This window comes from Mastigoproctus giganteus, chromosome 4, assembly GCF_048544385.1.
Source record: "Mastigoproctus giganteus isolate SK-2022 chromosome 4, ASM4854438v1, whole genome shotgun sequence".
NCBI classification, from domain to species: domain Eukaryota; kingdom Metazoa; phylum Arthropoda; class Arachnida; order Uropygi; family Thelyphonidae; genus Mastigoproctus; species Mastigoproctus giganteus.
This window is the reverse complement of record NC_143578.1, coordinates 148,621,047-148,640,210: the sequence shown is the minus strand read 5'-3', so window position 1 is coordinate 148,640,210 and position 19,164 is coordinate 148,621,047. Positions and strand designations below refer to the sequence as shown.

Sequence of the window (19,164 nt, the reverse complement as noted above, 5' to 3'; positions counted from 1 at the left end):
ACTTCTCTTCCAGGGAAATTAATGAAGGCACTGGTTAAAGAAGCATTGCAGGATCATCTAGACAAGACTTCAGTTATAGCTCAGACATAGCATGGGTTTGTTAAGGGGAAGTCTTGTCTGACCAATTTGATTGGATACTGTGATGTAGTCACAAAGGAACTGGATGCAGAGAGTAATTTTGATATCATATATTTGGATCTTAGAAAGGTTTTTGATACTGTGGCACATGGAATACTGCTGCAGAAATTGGAGTAGTGTGGCATTGGAGGCAAATTTCTGATATGGATAAAGGGATGGTTGAGTGGGAGAAGACAGAGTAGTAATTAATGGACAGTGCTCTTCGTGGACTAATGTTATTACTGGAGTCCCCCATGGTTCAGTTTTGGGTCTATTGTTTTCTGTATTGCTTAATGATATTGATGATGGCATATCAAGCTTAATGTCCAAGTTTGCAGACGATACAAAGGTTGACAGGGTTGTTAAGGACACTACTTACAGTACGCTGCTGCAACAGGATCTAGAAAAGTTGAGCAGATCGGCTGAGAGGTGTCACCTGAAGTTTAACATTGACAAATGTAAAGTACTGCATATGAGAAGCAGTAACACCAGAGTTAACCCACACAGATGACTACTGGCATGAGAAATGGCCAATTAATGGAGGATTTTCTTTCCGCTCCCCACTGCTGTTTTGAACTGTGCACACCACTTTTACTCACACTTACTGGGAAAGCAACATAGATGTTACCACAGCAAACATAGAAATAGCTCACAAAACATGTCCATGAAGTGTGGGCCACATCAGCCATAAACTATGGCTCAACATGACTTATAGCTCAAGCCATAACTAACTTGGTTAGGCCACCAGATCAGTGCCTACCCATGGTATAATTAGGTATAAGATTAAGAAACCAGAATGGAAAAAATTGAAAGAAATGATACAACTGCCTTCCTAGGGGCCTCAATCATGTCCATTAATAGAATAACTCCAACTGAGCATGCTGAAAAAACAACCCAGGATGTGCAACATCTGCCTGTGTTGCATCCATGGTAAAGTGAGTGTCCAAGGAAAAAACTGTTCCCTGGTGGTGCCCTGAACCGGGCATTCTCTGGAGAAGGATTAACCAGGCCAGATAAGATATTAAAAGGGCACAAGCCACCTGGTTGCAAAATGAAATCAATGCCCTAAGGGAAACATACAGTACATGGGAATACCTATAACAGTCTCATTAGAAGGAAGAAAAGAGAATCGTGGCACACCTTTGTTAGTATATCTAGTAATGCTGACCCTAGGAAGGTGGGGAGATCATTTACCAGATCACCATAAATAAGCTGTACACAGAGAAAAATGTAAATGCAACTGTAACACCCACTGGCACTCTTACCCACACCTGGGGCGGACATTCTTAAGAACAATTTGAAGGCCTTATTCACCGAGAACTCTCAGGCAACATTGACCCAGCTGCAGCTGGATATCTGTTCCAGCAATTTAGGTAATGCAAGCGATGCTATGAAGCCATACTTTAGCTAAAATGAACTTAAAGCAGCTTTGGAACACACTAAAAACAGTAAGTGCCTGAGCCACAACCTTCCGAAAGTGGAGGCATTTAAAAAACTGCCTTGCCAGGTAAGTTTTCTGACATCTGGAAGCAAGCTAATCTGCGGCTGAATAGCTGATTAGGTAAGCCTCCAAAAGAGCTTTGGTCTTATCGACCAAATGCACTCCTGCCCATGCTCTGCAAAATTTTGGAACACCTAATCTTCAATAGGCTGATAGAACATTATATCAGCACACTAACCTGCAGTCACCCAAGCAATATGGATTCCAACCTGTACTGTCCACAGAAGACGCTATGTTGCAGCTAGCCCGTGTAGCCACCAACACTGCTGAAAAGTACATGGTTGCTATCTCCATAGACTTTGCAGAAGCCTTTGATGCACTGTGGTGGCCTAGCATTCTTAGAAGGCTATGCCAAGCATGCATCACACAAAAAGACCTTTACAACTATATCCATATAGTTGTAAATTATCTAAGTGATAGGCAAATCAATGTTACCACCAGATATCAGATCACTGCTCTCTCAACAAGAGATGCCTTTGGGGAGGGTCCTTCTTTTGGATTATAGCAATTACATACATTTTGTAATTGCTACAATGTCCTTGACGAGCTACTTGGTAAATTACCTGATAGTGACCTAATTCCTGTGGATGTCATTGCCTTTGCAGATAACTTAGTTCTGATTGTGAAGGCAAACACCTGTGTGGAGGTCGAGCAAAGAGCCAACACTGCTTGGCAGAAAAAATTCATCTGTTAAAATGAGCCAACATGGAACACAATATGTTTCCATCTTTAGAGCCGACAAGCTGTTGGCCAGAGACAGAAAATGACCATGATTCGTTGCAACCAAAGAGGTTGAAAACCAATTCATCAGCAACAGACTTACCTGCATTTTTAATAAGGCATTCATTATCAGAACAGCCCCTCGGTAAGCTATCCCCCCTTTCCAATCCAAAAACATCTGGAAAGTATTGCAGGTCTCCCAAGATGGTTAAGAGACTGCAATCAGGGGACTTACAAATTTTGCTGGAATTCTAGTGAAAGTAACTTCCCATGCCACCCTAAATACATCAAAGGGTGTAATATCTAGTTGGGACCTGATGAATTTGATAGAGGAAGAAATTAAAGAAGAGCTTCAGGAACAAAATGTAATTGCTATAAAAAGAATTATGATCAAAAGAAAACAATATACTCACACCCACCAGGAATATCATTCTCACCTTTAACAGTCCAAACCTACCCTCATCATAAAAGCAGGATGTCTACTTTGCCACAGTTGACCTTTCATTCCTAATCTGTTGAGATGTTATAAATGCCAAAAATGTATGGCCACTCTCAAATGACATGCAGAGGGAACCCAGTTTTTCCCAACTGTGGATCCTCCAATTACATTCAAAGTGATTGTTCAGTGAAAGAAATGATCTGTCCCAACTGATGGCAACCATCCTGTCTACTCTAAGACATAAGAGAGATGGAAAACGGAGAAAAAAATTGTGAGATATAAAGTTAAAAACAAAGTTAGTTATCAGGAAGCAAGAAAATTAATTGTACCCAGTATACCTAACTGTACCTATGCCAATATTGTAAAAAAATATCAAACATTATCCACTCAAAGTGATGTTACAGTTCCATCAAACGTATCAATCTCTGACTGGGCTCGCACTGTCATCTTTCAGCAACAGAGAGATGACAGCCTGAGCTAACTTGGGGGGGGATACACACATTAATAGATTAACAGTAGCCGCAGGTAGAGGTGAAAGTGATTCTTGCACTGTTTCTATTGGAATGAGCAGCAGCATGGAAAACAAGATGCAGGGGATTTCAGAGACTGCTGGGAGTCATTGCAGTACAAGGAAACACATAGGTTGTGTTAGGGTAGCTAAGAATAGGAACAGGTCCATGTATACTTGTGTGTACACCAATGCTAGGAGTTTGGTCAATAACTTTGATGAATTTGAGGTGTTGATCAAACCATCAAAGGCAGATATTGTTGGGATATCAGAGATGTGGTGTCCCACAGATATAAGGAATACAGAACTGGAATATGGGGAGTGCAATGTGTGCAGGAAGGATAGACAGGATAGGAAGGGAGGAGGGGTTATGCTATTAGTTAAGGAACACAAAATCCAAGGAAGTGCAGCCAGTCAACATCGCTGAACAGTGCAGGGTTGAGCCAGTTTGGCATGACATAAGCATTGGGAGATCAAAATTGAGAGTAGGAGTGTGCTATAGGCCTAATGACTCTGATGAGTATAATAAGAAACTGTACAGGGAAATAGAGTGGGCCAGTAAATCAGAGTCTTATAATGGGGGATTTTAATTTCCTGGATATTGACTGGAATTTGTGGGTTGCTCACTCACACACTAGTAAGGCTTTTGTGGATTTATTGGATGATTGTTTTCTACATCAGCATGTTCGAGAGGCAACTACAGGGAGTAATACTGTTGATCTGATTATCAGTAGTGATTCTTCATTCATTAAGAATCTGCAGATGAAGGAACCACTAGGTGGCAGTGATCACAGTGTGCTGAAGTGGGATTAACTCAAATAGGTAACTACCATCAGGAGTAAAGGGAATGGTTTTGCTTTCGCAAAGGCGACTACAGTGGTCTGAGACAGTATTTAAATTCTATACGGTTGGACCAACTGATGTTACCAACAGCAAATTCAAAATGAAAAGCATTCAAAGAATTAATCTTGGACGATACTAGGCTTTACATACCAACTAAGAAATATTCTTCAAGGTTTAGGCCTAAATGGATGTCAGATGAACTAATGAGACATGGCAGAGAAGAAAAATGCATGGGATACATATAAATTAATGGGTGACATGGAAGCCAAAGATAGATATAAGTTGGTCTGTAACAAAGTCACAAAGGAGGTTAGGCAGGCAAAGGAAGATTATTATAAATCTTTGGCAAAGGATGCCATGAGGATGCCAACAGCAAAGAGTTCTTTACTTATGTAAACTCTAGAAGGAAGCGGATGGATCAGATTGGTCCACTGGATATCGATGGTTCAACTGTTGATGATGCTGCTCAGGTGGCTAACAAACTAAATGAGTATTTTACATCTACATTCACACATGAGGAGTTATTCAGGAAGGGGTATGACAGATGTGAACTAAACTCTGGCAGTGAGCTAGATGATTTTGTAATAAATGAGAGTAAAGTGGAGGAGAAATTGTTGAGGATAAACATAAGAAAGGCACCTAGGGTGGATGGGATCTATTCAGTTATATTAAAGGAGGCAGCAAAGGAAGTAAGGTAGCCTTTAGCCATAATCATGAGAACTTCCTTGGACTCAGGGGAGGTGGCCATGGACTGGAGATGTGCAAATGTGACCCCAATTCACAAAGGAAGAACAAAGGGTGACATAAGTAATTATAGACCTGTAAGTTTAACTTATGTTCCAGGGAAATTAATGGAAGCACTGGTTAAAGAAGCACTGCAGGCTCATCTAGACAAGACTTCAGTTATAGCTAGGACACAGCATGGTTTTGTTAAGTGGAAGTCTTGTGTGGGCAATTTGATTGGATACTATGATGTGATCACAAAGCAACTGGATGCAGGGAATAATTTTGATATCATATATTTTGATCTTAGAAAGGCTTTTGATACTGTTGCACAGGGAAGACAGTTGCACCAAAGGAGCAGTGTGGCATTGGAGGCAAATTTCTGCTATGGATAAAGGGATGGTTGAGTGGAAGAAAACAGACAGTGGTATTCAATGGACACTGCTCTTCGTGGACTTGTGTTATTAGTGGAGTCCTTCAGGGTTCAGTGTTGGGTCCATTGTTGTTTTCTTAAGTATTAATTAACTTCCAAAATCTCACTGTCTCAATTCAGAATAATCCAAGGATCTTGACTAGGTCTATAAGCTACTTATAGAATATAATTTAATATAACAAATAGTCAATAAAGCTGCTAAATATGGCTAAAAAACCTTTCCCTTCCATGGAGCTGCAAAACTTGTAAACATGTGGATTGGATACCCTTACCGATACTAAGTAATAATCTACAAAATCTCTGTCTAAAAGTTAAAATTTAAACTAAGTATCATAACTAGGAATATAATGCTACTCTTTATATTCCTAGTTGTTGTTGTTGTTGTTTGGTTTTTAGGAGCATTAGCAACTAAGGCCATATTGCTCCGGGATATGCGGTGGTCATTCCCTGAATGACCTTTCCGCATCCTCCGTATTTGGTGGTGACGGGCTCGAACCCCGGTCTAATCAAGAAGCGTGTGCTACGCACTGCTGCTCCTTCCCACCTGGCTACGGAGGCGCCTTATATTCCTAGAATATATAGAAGAGAAGAAGTGGTACTTGCACAAGCATGAATCAGACATACATATATCTGAATCACCTCCATCTACCCATAGGCAAAGATCCTCCTCAGTGTGCATGCTGTTCAAAAAAATTTAACAGTCAAACATATTCTGATTGTCTGCCCTCTCTATCAACAAGACAGCACATCCGTCCTGTTTTCCCTGAGAAATCTACGAAAACCAATGACATTACAACATATTATTGGAGATGATGCAAACATCAACGAGTTTTTCTCTTATCTGAAAATAATTTGACTATATGAAAAAATCTAAAATATCTCTGTAAACAAAACCAAGTGGTTATGCCTGAATTTTGTGTTTAGCATTTTCCTGTGAATAGGTGCATTATAGCCACAGCAGCTTAGAGGGGAATAGGAATTCTGTGTGTTTTCACACATTCAGTCAAAAACACTGATGGATCAATCTTTCTATCTCAGAAGAATTAGGAGAAGTCCGGTTGGCCTGCCTCCCTAAAATCCACTCATGCACACCTGCTTGATGGTAAACCCTGTTATGTCACTTAGGTGGCAACGAACGTGTAATGTGGTTCTCTTCAACACATCTGGTCAGCATGAAGAGGAAAGACCAAACCCTCCAGCACATGACAGCATGATGAAACAGGTGGCCCTCAGTCCCCAGCAGCTTTCACTCCCCCTCTTAAGGCAGCTAGAGAAGCAGAGTGGAAGCTGAGGTTGCTAAGAAACTCTATGTAAGAGCAGGCTCCCATGCACGGAAACTGAACTTGGCCTGTTAAAACATAAGATCGCTCATCGGTGAAGATGGAATATAAGAGATGGAAAAGGAATTAGAAAATGTGAATTGGAGTATCGTCGGTTTGGCTGAAACAAGAAGAAAAAATGAATCATAAGTTTATCAAATGTAAATCTGCTGTACACCTATAGAAACAGTAAAAGGAGCGAAGGTGGAGTTGGCTTTCCGGTCCATAAAGATATAAAAAAAAAACATTTTGGATTTCAAAAGTACATCACCAGTGGTGTCAAGACTACTACCCAGGATTTCTAAGAGGTACAAGCTAAAGGTTATAATGATTCATACACCAACATCGAGCCATGATGATGAAGAGGTTGAAGAAATGTACAACAAAATTGAGTCTTCTAGATGAACAGAAAACCCACTACACTATCATTATGGGGGACTTCAATGCTAAGGTTGGAAAGAGACAAAACAGTGCAGAAAGGGGAACTATAGGAAATTTTGGAATTGGTGAAAGACTTGTGGAATTTGCAGAATCTTGAGGACTGTCAGTAATGAACATTTTTTTCAAGAAAAGGGTGAACAAAAGGTGGACATGGAAAAGCCTAAATGGATTAAAAACTAATGAAATTGAATTCATCCTCACTAACAGAAGATATATCGTGAATGATGTTACCATCCTGAACAAGGTAAATGTTGGAAGTGATCACAGAATGGGAAGATGCACAATTGATATAGTTGTAAGAAAAGAAAGGAAAAACTGATTCCAGTAAATAATATGTAGGTCTTTGAGATAACAGAAGAGGAGAAAAGGCAATATGTGCTGGAACTTAAGAACAAGTTTGAGCTTCTGCAGATGATTCGGGACCAAGTTATTGACGAGGAATAGTGTAACTTTCTGAAAGTGATAAAGCCCAAGAAACCTATAGGGAAAAAGAAATCCAAAGAAGAAAAAAATTAGTGAAGAAACACTTGTCATGGTGAACAGAAGATGACAAATGAAAAGCAAGATAAACACTTACAAGGAGAAAATTGATTATACTAAGTTATGCAAAGCCATTAGAAAGAGACTGAGAGAGGACATAAGAAGATTTAACACAAGAAAAGTAGAACAAGTATTAAGGGAAAACAAAGGACTTAAATCAGCAGCCATGACTAGTAATACAGAAAGACAAATGATACTGAAACAGAAGAATAGCGATGGTGTACTTATAAATAGCAGAGAAGGCATAATTCAATTAGCAGAAGACTGCTATCGAGATTTATACAAGGAGCGAAGGAATGATGCCAGCAGTAGGGAAGATAGACTGCAAATTAGTAACACATATGACATACCCAATATCCTTACTGATGAGGTAGAACATGCATTGAAGAAAATGAAGAATCAAAAAGCCCCGGGGGGGGGGGCAGATGAAGTTACTGTAGAGTTGTTAAAATTGGAAGGGAGAGACATGGCACAAAAACTGGCATGACTCTTCACAAAATGCATTACAAAAGGTGTGATGCCTAAGGAGTGGAATAATGCAATCGTAGTTTTGCTGCATCAGAGAGGAGATAAATCAGAAATTGGAAATTATAGACCAATTAGCTTGTTATCCCACATCTAAAAGTTGTTCACAAGAGTCATTACTAACAGATTAGAAAGAATACTTGATGAGAATCAACCGAAAGAGCAAGCTGGCTTTAGGACAGGATTCTCAACTATGTCATGTAATATCACAGCTAATGGAGAAAGCAAATTAGCATTAGCAAAGGTACATGATGCAAGAAAGTAAGCATCAGCAAAAAAAAAAAAAAAAAAAAACCCTTATTTCACCCATCCTCCTGCTCCAAATGTTTGTCAAGTGCTGCCTTGAATCTATTTAAGCTATCAACTTCTACAATGACAAATGGAAGTTTGTTCAAGCAATCAACCACCGGCTGACTAAAGGCAAACTTCCACACATCAATTCTACAGCCCTCTTTCCTCAATTTGAATTTATGCCTTCTCAGGCGATTATTCTGAGCAATAGGAAAAATCCCATCATCATCGAGCATGCTCAAACCATTCAAGGCTTTATACACTTCAATCAGATCACCTAGCAGGTGCATAGTCCCCAGACACTGTAATTTGCAAAACTTAAGCCTTTCTTTGTAAGAGCAATCCTTTGTTCCATTCACTAATCTTGTTGCCCTTCTCTGTACTTGTTCCAACAGCTCTACATCCTTCTTAAAATGAGGTCTCCATACCTGTATACAGTACTCAAGGTGTGGCCTAACCCTCGCCTTATACAGGGGGATAATCACCTCCTTATCCGTGCTAGAAAAATTTTACTGTATATCATTGAAAAGACACCAGGAGCTACTCTTGCAGACTGTCTGCACTGCTCAGAAAACTTCATATCTGCTTGCACAATTACCCCCAGGTCCTTTTCATTCTCTGCCACTGTCAGTGTAGTACCACAGAGTTGATACGTTACTCTGGAGTTACTGCTTCCCATATGTAGTACTTTACTTTTGTCAATGCTAAACTTCATCTGCCACCTCTCATCCCATCTGCTCAACTTTTCTAGATCCTGTTGCAGCAGCGTACTGTCATTAGTGTCATTAACAACCCTGCCAACCTTTGTATCGTCTGCAAACTTGGACACTAATGATGACATACCATCATCAATATCATTTATAAATACCAAAAACAACAATGGATCTAACCTGAACCCTTAGGAACTCCACTAATAACATTAGTCCACAAAGAGCAGTGTCCATTGATTACCACTCTCTGTCTTCTCTCACTCAACCATCCCTTTATCCATAGCAGCAGTTTACCTCCAATGTCACACTGCTCCAATTTGTGCAGCAGTCTTCCGTGTGCAACAGTATCAAAGGCCTTTCTAAGATCCAAATATATGATATCAAAGTTATTCTTTGCATCCAGTTCCTTTGTGACTACATCATAGTCTCCAATCAAGTTGGTCAGACAAGACTTTCCCATAACAAACCCATGCTGTGTCCGAACTATAACTGATGTCTTGTCTAGATGATCTTGCAATGCTTCTTTAACCAGTGCCTCCATTAATTTCCCTGGAACAAAAGTTAAACTAACAGGTCTGTAATTACCTGTGTCTCCCTTTGATCCTCCTTTGTGGATTGGGGTCACATTTGCACATCTCCAGTCCATGGGCACCTCCCCTCAGTCCAAGGAAGCTCTCATGATTATATCTAAGGGTTTTCTTACTTTGTTTGTCACCTCCTTTAATATAACTGGATAGATTCCATCCACCCTAGGTGCCTTTCTTATGTTTATCTTCAACAAAATGAATATAAAACACCATTATGCCTGGCATTTGTGGATTATAAAAAGGGATTTGACTTCATTCAGCATAAGGCAATGTTTCGGGCACTTGAAAGATGATTTTGAAGAAAATATATGAGAACGCTACCTCCTTTATTAGACTAGACGAAGACAGTTGCAAATTTTAAATTGAGAAAGGAGTTTGATAAGGAGACAGAATATTCTCAAAGTTGTTTACTGTTGACCTTGAGGAAGCTTTCAGAAGATTAGATTGGTCTCAGAAAGTAGTCAATGTCAATAGAGAGTAAACCATTTACAATTTCCAGATGACATTATGGTCATAAGCAACCTTCCCAAAGAATTAGAGAAAAATCTTAATCAGTTATGCAGAGTTAGTAAGGATTTTGGACTAAAGATGAATATCGCTAAACCAAAATTAATGATGAAAAAGTATGCCATAGAAAGGGATATAATCATGGAATGAGCAGTAATTGAAAAGGTGGAGTCATATACTTATCTGGGACAAGTTTTTAGCTGTAATAATGATAAATGGCTGGAGGTCAAGAGAAGAATAAATTTTGGATGGATAGCATTCAGGAAATATAGTCACATACTGAAGAGCAATATCCCAGTTTGTCTGAAACGTAAAATAATGAACCAATGTATACTCCCCACTATGACTTATGGAAGTGAAACTTGGGCACTCACCAAAAGAATGGAAGAGATGCTGAGAGCTAAACAGCGAAGAATGGATTGAATTATTTTGGGAATCAGACTGTTAGATTAGAAGAGAAACACATGGATTAGGTAGCAAACTTAAGTAAACTTATGACATTCTTATCAAAACTAAAGAACTAAAATGGTCTTGGGCAGGACACATAGTTCAAAGACATGATGACAGAGGAACTAAGAGAATAACAGAATGTTCCCCAAGAAGAGCTATAAGAAAACCTGGAAAACAATGATGGAAATGGACAGATGAAATTCATGAGTTTGTGGGTAGTAAATGGATGGCCATTGCACAAAACAGATGGAACTGGAAAGTTGTTGGAGAGGACTTCATCCTGCAATGGATTGAAAATGGCTGATGATGATGAGCCATAGCAGCTTATGCATGGTTAAACCCCCATAACACACACACACTTAAGTTTCTACCTCTCAGCCCATCTGCTCAAAGTTGAGCATATGGGCTGAGACTCAACTATGAATTTGGTTCCTGATCAACAAAAGACTAACAGAATCAATCATAAAAGTAGAAAATATTACCAAAAGAATTTCTTGCTATGGTATAAGATAAATAGTCACTATTCTCTTCAAATTATTCAAAGTTTATGCTCCTACAATAGCCATAATGATAATGAAATTGATAATTTTATGAAGATGTATTGCACCTTTACAAGCAGGACAACTGCCACTATAAAACTATCATGGGAGAGTTCAATGCGAGAATTGGTAAGATCCAAAATGGGGAAAGAATCGTCTGCCCATATGGAAGTAGAAGAGAGATGATAGAGGTGGCACCTCCGTAGCCAGGTGGGAAGGAGCAGCAGTGTGTTGCACACACTTCTTGATTAGACCGGGGTTCAAGCCCATCACCACCAAATACGGAGGATGTGGAAAGGTCAGGGAATGACCACCGCATAACCCGGAGCAATATGGCCTTAGTTGCTAATGCTCCTAAAAAACCAAATAACAAAAAAAAAAAAAGATTGAGGCAGTCTACTTATTGAATTTGTAGAGGAGCAAAATTTTTTCATTATGAACTCATTCTTCAAGAATGAATTCCCATTAAAAATGTACATGGAAGAGCCCTCTTGTAAATACTAGTGAAATTGACTTCATACTGACAAAGAATAAAATGATATTCACTGACTGCTAAGTCTCGAACTGTTTTAATGTTGGAAGTGACCATTGGTTATTGAGAACAAAAATCAAAATTGATTGCAAGACAGAACAAAAGAAATTGGTCAAGTCAACAAAAGTGAAGAAGATTGACACTAACCAACTATTAAAAAATCACCAAAACTTTGAACTAGAACTGCTCAATCATTGTCATATCCTGCAAGACCTTCCTGACACAGATATTTTAACTGATAATATCAAAGTCATTGAGACTATTGTAGATAATGCCTACACCCTGTAAAACAAAATAAACCAAATAGAATATCAAAAGGAACAATTGCCATGATGAAAAAAAGATGAGAATTAAGCAATGTAATAATATAAGAAATGAGATAGAATATGTAGAAAGTGCAAGATCATAAGAAAGTGCATAAATAAAGAAAAGCACAAGTTCAACGTTGATCTCATCAGAAGAACACTAGAAGAAAATCAAGGGCTAAAGAAAGCAAAACAAAAATTGTTATACACAAGAGCCAGATGCTTGTTTTGAAGCTTGAGGATTATTATTATTAGCCGTATTGTGCAAGGAAGCCTGAGCCTTTTTCTGCACCACCCAAAATACAAATTTCTGAGTTTCCCTGAGTGTGTGTGTGTGTGTGAGAGAGAGAGAGAACACGAGTCAGAAGTAGAAGGAGATCACCAATAAAGAGAAGAATAATGATATCATTCTTCTCTTTATTAGTCGTAAAGTCTTAGTCTTAAAGTTTGTCTTTAGTCTTAAAGACAAACTTACCACTCTGTCTCGAACAAAAAGTTTTTGATCATTGTATCCTCCTTGTCATAACATATGGTTGTGAAACATGGCCATTGAATACCAAAGCTCTACAAAGACTGAGGATCACACAGAGAACTATGGAGTGCTGAATTTTGAACATAAACCAAAAGTGACCGAAAAACATGTGCTTGGATTTGCCCACAAACCAAGGTCTGCGACATCATTGAAAGAACAAAATGCTTAAAATCGAAATCGGCGTCACATATCAAGAAGAACTGACAATAGATGGACCAAACAAATCCTGGAATGTACACCACTAGACTCTAAATGCACAAGAAAAAGACCAAAAAAGAGGAAGATCAATGAAATTGTGAAATTTTCTGGTATGCAATGGCAAAAGAAAGCCCAAGACCTCAGTTGCTGGAAATGTGTTGAGGTGGACTTCATCCTGCGGTGGATCAACAATGGCTGATGATGATTAGCAGATGATATCGGGAAGGTTTTATTTTATTTTTTTTTGGAGCTGATACTATATAATCTTTTTTTCTTACATCATTTACTAATAGCAAAACATTGTTGAAATTTATCCACAGTAAATTCTTCTTCTCTCTTCCTTTCCAATGCATTAAAGATCCTCTTCTACCTATAGCTCATATCCTCTGCAACCATTTTTGAAAAATAACATTAGGTAGCTTCCTTATTGATTGATTTCAAAAATTTGCCACTTCACTAGAGTTCTCAAACCAAAGCAAACAAAGCATCACTCCCATACCAAGTGAACTGTGTATACCACCATCACTGAAAAGTTAACAAATCCTACTGTTAAGTATATACTCTAAATAAGTTGTATAATTTTTTTTGATATATCCCTTTTGGTGAAAATTGAATATACTATATTTTTTTATTAAAAAGGAAAACTATTTTATTATTTTTTATCTCCTACTCATTTTACTATTTCTATTTATTATTCATTCATTTTTTTTTTTTTTTTGTTATTTTTCAGGGGTCTAGTTATACTGATAATACAGTTACTGATGGTCATCAGTATGAATATAGAGTAATTGCTAATAACGTAGCTGGTTCTGGAGAACCTAGCACAGCATCAAAACCTGTTGTTGCCAAACCAATGAAAGGTATACAGCATTTCTATAAAATAATATATTATTGTTTCTTTATTTTTTATGGTTAGGAAATTTGTAGAAGAGATTATCATAATTCTTTTGTGTTTACTGAATGACATAAAAGAAATTGTTGTGATTAAGTGAACAGCAGCCAACACTCGGTAAAGCAGAAATTTTTAAAATGCAAACTAAACACACCAATTTGAGCCTAAAGACCTCTTAGTTAAAATGCAAGATTTTTTGTCTTCTTCTTCTTCTTCAGTAGTTGTAAATATTTAAATTACAAAAGGATATTTAGATATTAGCATTAGCATTAGTAGAGGCATATGATGCAAGAAAGCAAGCTTATTCAGCATCAGCCAAAAAAAAAAAAAAAAAAAACCACAACCACTACTCCCATTTCACCCCTCCGTTCGTTCGAAATACCTGTCCAGCTGAGCCTTAAATTTATTTAGGCTATCAACTTCAACAACAAGCGATGGGAGTCTATTCCACAAACCAACTGCCCGCTGGCTAAAGGCAAATTTCCGCACATCTATCCGACATCCGTCCTTCCTCAATTTGAATTTATGCCCTCTCAGGTGATTATTCTGAGCAAGAGGAAGAATCCCATCAGCATTGAGCATGCTCAAGCCATTCAAAGCCTTATACACCTCTATCAGATCACCTCGCCGATGTCTAGTCTCCAGGCTCTGTAATTTGCAAAACTTAAGCCTTTCTTCATAAGAGCAACCCTTTGTTCCATTCACTAATCTTGTTGCCCTTCTCTGTACTCATTCGAGCAGCTCTACATCCTTCTTGAAATGAGGCCTCCAGACCTGTATACAGTACTCAAGGTGTGGCCTGACCAATGCCTTATACAAGGGAATAATCACATCCTTATCCCTGCTAGAAAAATTCCTGTATATCATTGACAAGACACCATGAGCTACCCTTGCAGCTCATCTGCACTGCTCAGAGAACTTCATATCTGCCTGCACAATTACCCCCAGGTCCTTTTCATTCTCTACCACTGTCAACGTAGTATGACAGAGTTGATACGTTGATCTGGGGTTACTGTTTCCCATATGTAGTACTTTACATTTGTCAATGTTAAACTTCATTTGCCACCTCTCAGCCCATCTGCTCAACCTTTCCAGATCCTGTTGCAGCAGCATAGTATCAGTAGTGTCCTTAACAACCCTGCCAACCTTGGTATCGTCTGCAAACTTGGACATTAAGCCTGATAACCATCATCAATATCATTTATAAATACAGAAAACAACAATGGACCCAACACTGAACCCTGAGGAACTCCACTAATAACATTAGTCCACGTTGAGCAGTGTCCATTGATTACCACTCTCTGTCTTCTGCCACTCAACCATCCCTTTATCCATAGCAGCAATTTGCCTCCAATGCCACACTTCTCCAATTTGTGCAGCAGTCTTCCATGCGCAACAGTATCAAAAGCCTTTCTAAGATCCAAATATATAATATCAAAGTTATTCCCTGCATCCAGGTCTTTTGTGACTACATCATAGTATCCAATCAAATTGGTCAGACAAGACCTGCCCTTAACAAAACCATGCTGTGTCTGAGCTATAACTGAATTCTTGTCCAGATGATCCTGCAGTGCTTCTTTAACCAGTGCCTCCATTAATTTTCCTGGAACAGAAGTTAAACTAACAGGTCTATAATTACTTGTGTCAGCCTGTGATCCTCCTTTGTGAATTGGGGTTACATTTGCACATCTCCAGTCCATGGGTACCTCCCCTGAGTCCAAAGAAGCTCTCATAATTATGGCTAGGGGTTTGCTTACTTCCTTTGCTGCCTCCTTTAATATAACTGGATAGATCCCATCCACCCCTGGTGCCTTTTTTATGTTTATCCTCAGCAATTTCTCCTCCACTTTCCTCTCAGTTATTAGAAAATAATCTAGCTCACTGCCAATGTTTACTTCACCTACGACATTCCCCTTCCTGAATAACTCCTCATGTGTGAATGTAGATGCAAAATACTCGTTTAGATTGTTAGCCACCTGAGCAGGATCCTCAACTGTTGAACCATCAACATCCAGTGGACCAATCTGATTCATCCCTTTCCTTCTTGAGTTTAAATAGGTAAAGAACTCTTTTCTGTTTTTCTTTGCGTCCTTTGCCAAGGATTTCTCATAATCTGCCTTTGCCTGCCTAATCTCCTTTGTGACTTGGTTACAGACCAACTTATATCTATCATAGGCTTCCATGTCACCCATTAATTTGTATGTATCCCATGCATTTTTCTTCTCTGCCATATGTCTCATTAGTTCATCTGACAACCATTTAGGCCTGAACCTTGAACAATATTTCTTGGTTGGTATGTAAAGCCTGGTAGCTTCCAAGATTAGTTCCTTGAATGCTTCCCATTTTGAATTTGCTGTTGGTAACATCATCAGTTGGTCCCACTGTATAGAATTTAAATACTGTCTCAGACCATCATAGTCGCCTTTACGAAAGCAAAAACCCTTCCCTTTGCCTCTGATGGTAGTTACCTCCTTGAGTAAATCCCACTTCAGCACACTGTGATCACTGCCACCCAGTGGTTCCTTTATCTGCAGATTCCTAATGCATGAAGAATCACTACTGATAATCAGATCAAGAGTATTACTCCCTCTTGTTGCCTCCCTAACATGCTGGTGTAGAAAACAATCATCCAATAAATCCACAAAAGCCCTGCTAGTGTGTGAGTGACCAACCCACAAATTCCAGTCAATATCTGGGAATTTAAAATCCCCCATTATAAGACTCTCTGATTTACTGGCCCATTCTATTTCCCTGTACAGTATCTTATTATACTCATCAGAGTCATTAGGCCTATAGCACACTCCTACTCTCAATTTTGATTTACCTATGCCTATGTCACACCAAACTGACTCGACACTGCCCTGTCCATCATTGTCGACTGGCTTCACTTCCTTCCATATGAAGGAATTGACTTCGCAGTGTAGCATGAAAGCCCTAAGTAAAAAAAAAAAAAAAAAAACATAGTGAAGGCAAGAAGGCTTAAAGCAGGCCTTATTGAATTTTGGAGAAGAGATAGGTGGCAGGTCTCCGAAGAATGGAGGAATGCATTATCTCTATATTGAAATAAGTGAACACTTGCACACGCTAGCCATGATATAATCTTATCTGTTATCACAGTAGTGTTAACAACGAAATATCAAAATAAACAATACATAGGAATGTTAAAAAATCAGGAGCATATATACTTGCATGTACACCAATACTAGGAGTATAGTTAATAAATTTGATGAGCTTGAAGTGCTAGTCAAGACATCAAAGGCAGATATTGCTGGGATATCAGAGACGTGGTGTCACACAGACATAAGCAGTGCAGAATTGGAATGTGTGGGGAATAATGTATACAGAAAGGATAGACAATAGAGGAAGGGAGGAGGGGTTATGCTGTTAACACATAAAACCTAAGGAAGTGCACCCAATTGATGTTGGTGAACAATGCAATGTTGACATTGTTTGGTGTGACATAAGCACTGGAAAAGAAAAAATGAGAGTAGGTGTTTGTGTTATAGGTGTTTGTGTTAATGAGTATAATGAACAATTGTGCACAGAAATAGAGTGGGCCATTAAATCAGAATATCTTATAATGGGGGATTTTAACTTTCCAGATATTGAATAGAACTTGTGGGTTGGATAATAGCACACTAGCAAGACTTTTTTGGATTTATTGGATGATTGTTTTCTGCAGCAACATGTTCAAGAGGCAATCAAGGGGAGCAATAGTCTTGATCTGATTATCAGCAGTGATTATTCATGCATTAAGAATTTGCAGATAAAGGAATCACTGGGATACAGTGATCACTATGTACTGATGTGGGAATTACTTAAAGATGTAGTAGTAGTAGTACCATGTGATGCAAGAAAGCAAGTGTAAGAGATTATGCTGCATCAGCCAAAAAAAAAAAAAAAAAAAAAATTACAAAACAATCCCCTCTAAATTTTTGTCCAGTTCCTCCTTGAATTTATTTAACCTATCAACTTCCACAACAACAGATGGAAATTTTCCAGCAATTAACCACCCACTGGCTAAAGGCAAATTTCTGCATATCTATTCTACATCTGTCCTTCCTCAATTTCAATTTATGCTCCCTTTAGTGAGACTTGTGGCAGAGAAGAAACAAGTGGAAGAATCCCATCAGAATTTAGCGTGCTCAACCCATTCGAGGCCTTACATCTCAATCAGATCACCTCACAAGTGCCTAGTATCCAGCCGCTGCAATTTGCAGTCCTTAAGCCTCTCTTGTTAAGAGAATCCTTTCATTCCCCTCACCAATCTTGTTGCCCTTCTCCGTACATGCTCAAGCAAATCTACATCCTTCCTAAAATGAGGCCTCCAGACATGCACGTAGTACTCAAGGCGTGGCCTGACCATTGCCTTATACAGAGGGACAATCACCTCCTTTTCCCTGCTAGCAAAATTCCTTTATATCATTGACAACATCCCATGACCTGCCCTGGCAGCCTGTCTGCATTGCTTCAAATATGCAGTCAGATATGAAGAAAACTTCATATCTGACTGCACCATTACCCTCAGATTTTTTCATTTTCTATCACCTTAAGGGCACCGCAATGAAAGGAGTGTAATGAAATCAGGCGACAACTCAGCATTGTTATGGGCCTATATGAAAGCTTGAAGGACAGGGTGGATGCGCTCGAAGGAGCTAAATTGAGGGGCCCATCAAGCTCTCAGCTGCCCACATCAACGCCAGAGCTTGCACTTGGTCATCACACAACACAGCGGCAACCCCCAAGGCAGAATGTGCTGGTCCCACAGGAACTAATAGTTGTTGGTGACTATTGTCAGGGAAACAGGGAACATGGTTTGGGCTGACTAAGCAGTCACCGACCATACCTGGCCACACATTTATTGCGAAGCGATGTTGTGCCGCATGGGGCGCACACCATGTGGGTTGTTTTGAGCCCACACATGAGCATTGTGCTGATTGAATAAGCCTTCCCGAGTGAAATAAGCCTCATCCGTGACCAAAACATAGGCTGGAAAATTCAAGTCTTGAACACTTCCTTGGAGAAACCACTGCGCAAAAGCCACACGTGCAGGATGATCTTGGGGGAGCAGTAACTGAACCCTTTGGAGATGAAAGGGGTGTAAGGAATCGTCGTGCCAGACATGCTGTACACTGCAATGAGACACTCCTAAGGCAGAGGCAACGGCACGTGTGCTGGTAGTAGGATTATTCTGGATTGCATTCAACACACTTTCTTCCATGCTGGGAGTTCGCATCGATCATGGTCTGCCCGCACTACTCCTGTTACCTCTAAAGGACCCATAATCACACAAATTTTGATGCACACGCGCAAACAAATGGTGGTCCTGTACATGTCTGCCTGGGAAGCATTCTCCATAAATTCGTTGAGTGGCTCATCCATTGCCCTCTGCTAATCCATACACTAGGTGCATGTCTGCCAGCTCACAGTTTGTATATCGATGCATGCTCTTCGTGCGGCGACTACTGCTTGAATGAGTAAACCAGAAAATTTCCCTTTCGCGAATTGATGA

At 39.3% G+C, this 19,164-nt stretch overlaps 1 protein-coding gene across 1 annotated transcript in view; it reads left to right on the top strand.

Moving 5' to 3' along the window:
- Window positions 1-19,164, top strand: part of LOC150087120 (twitchin-like) — a 3,511,780-nt gene that overhangs the window by 2,222,346 nt on the left and 1,270,270 nt on the right. The window contains 1 exon segment of the mRNA XM_090372971.1: window positions 13,491-13,620. Coding sequence (XP_090229097.1) covers window positions 13,491-13,620 — 130 coding nt within the window.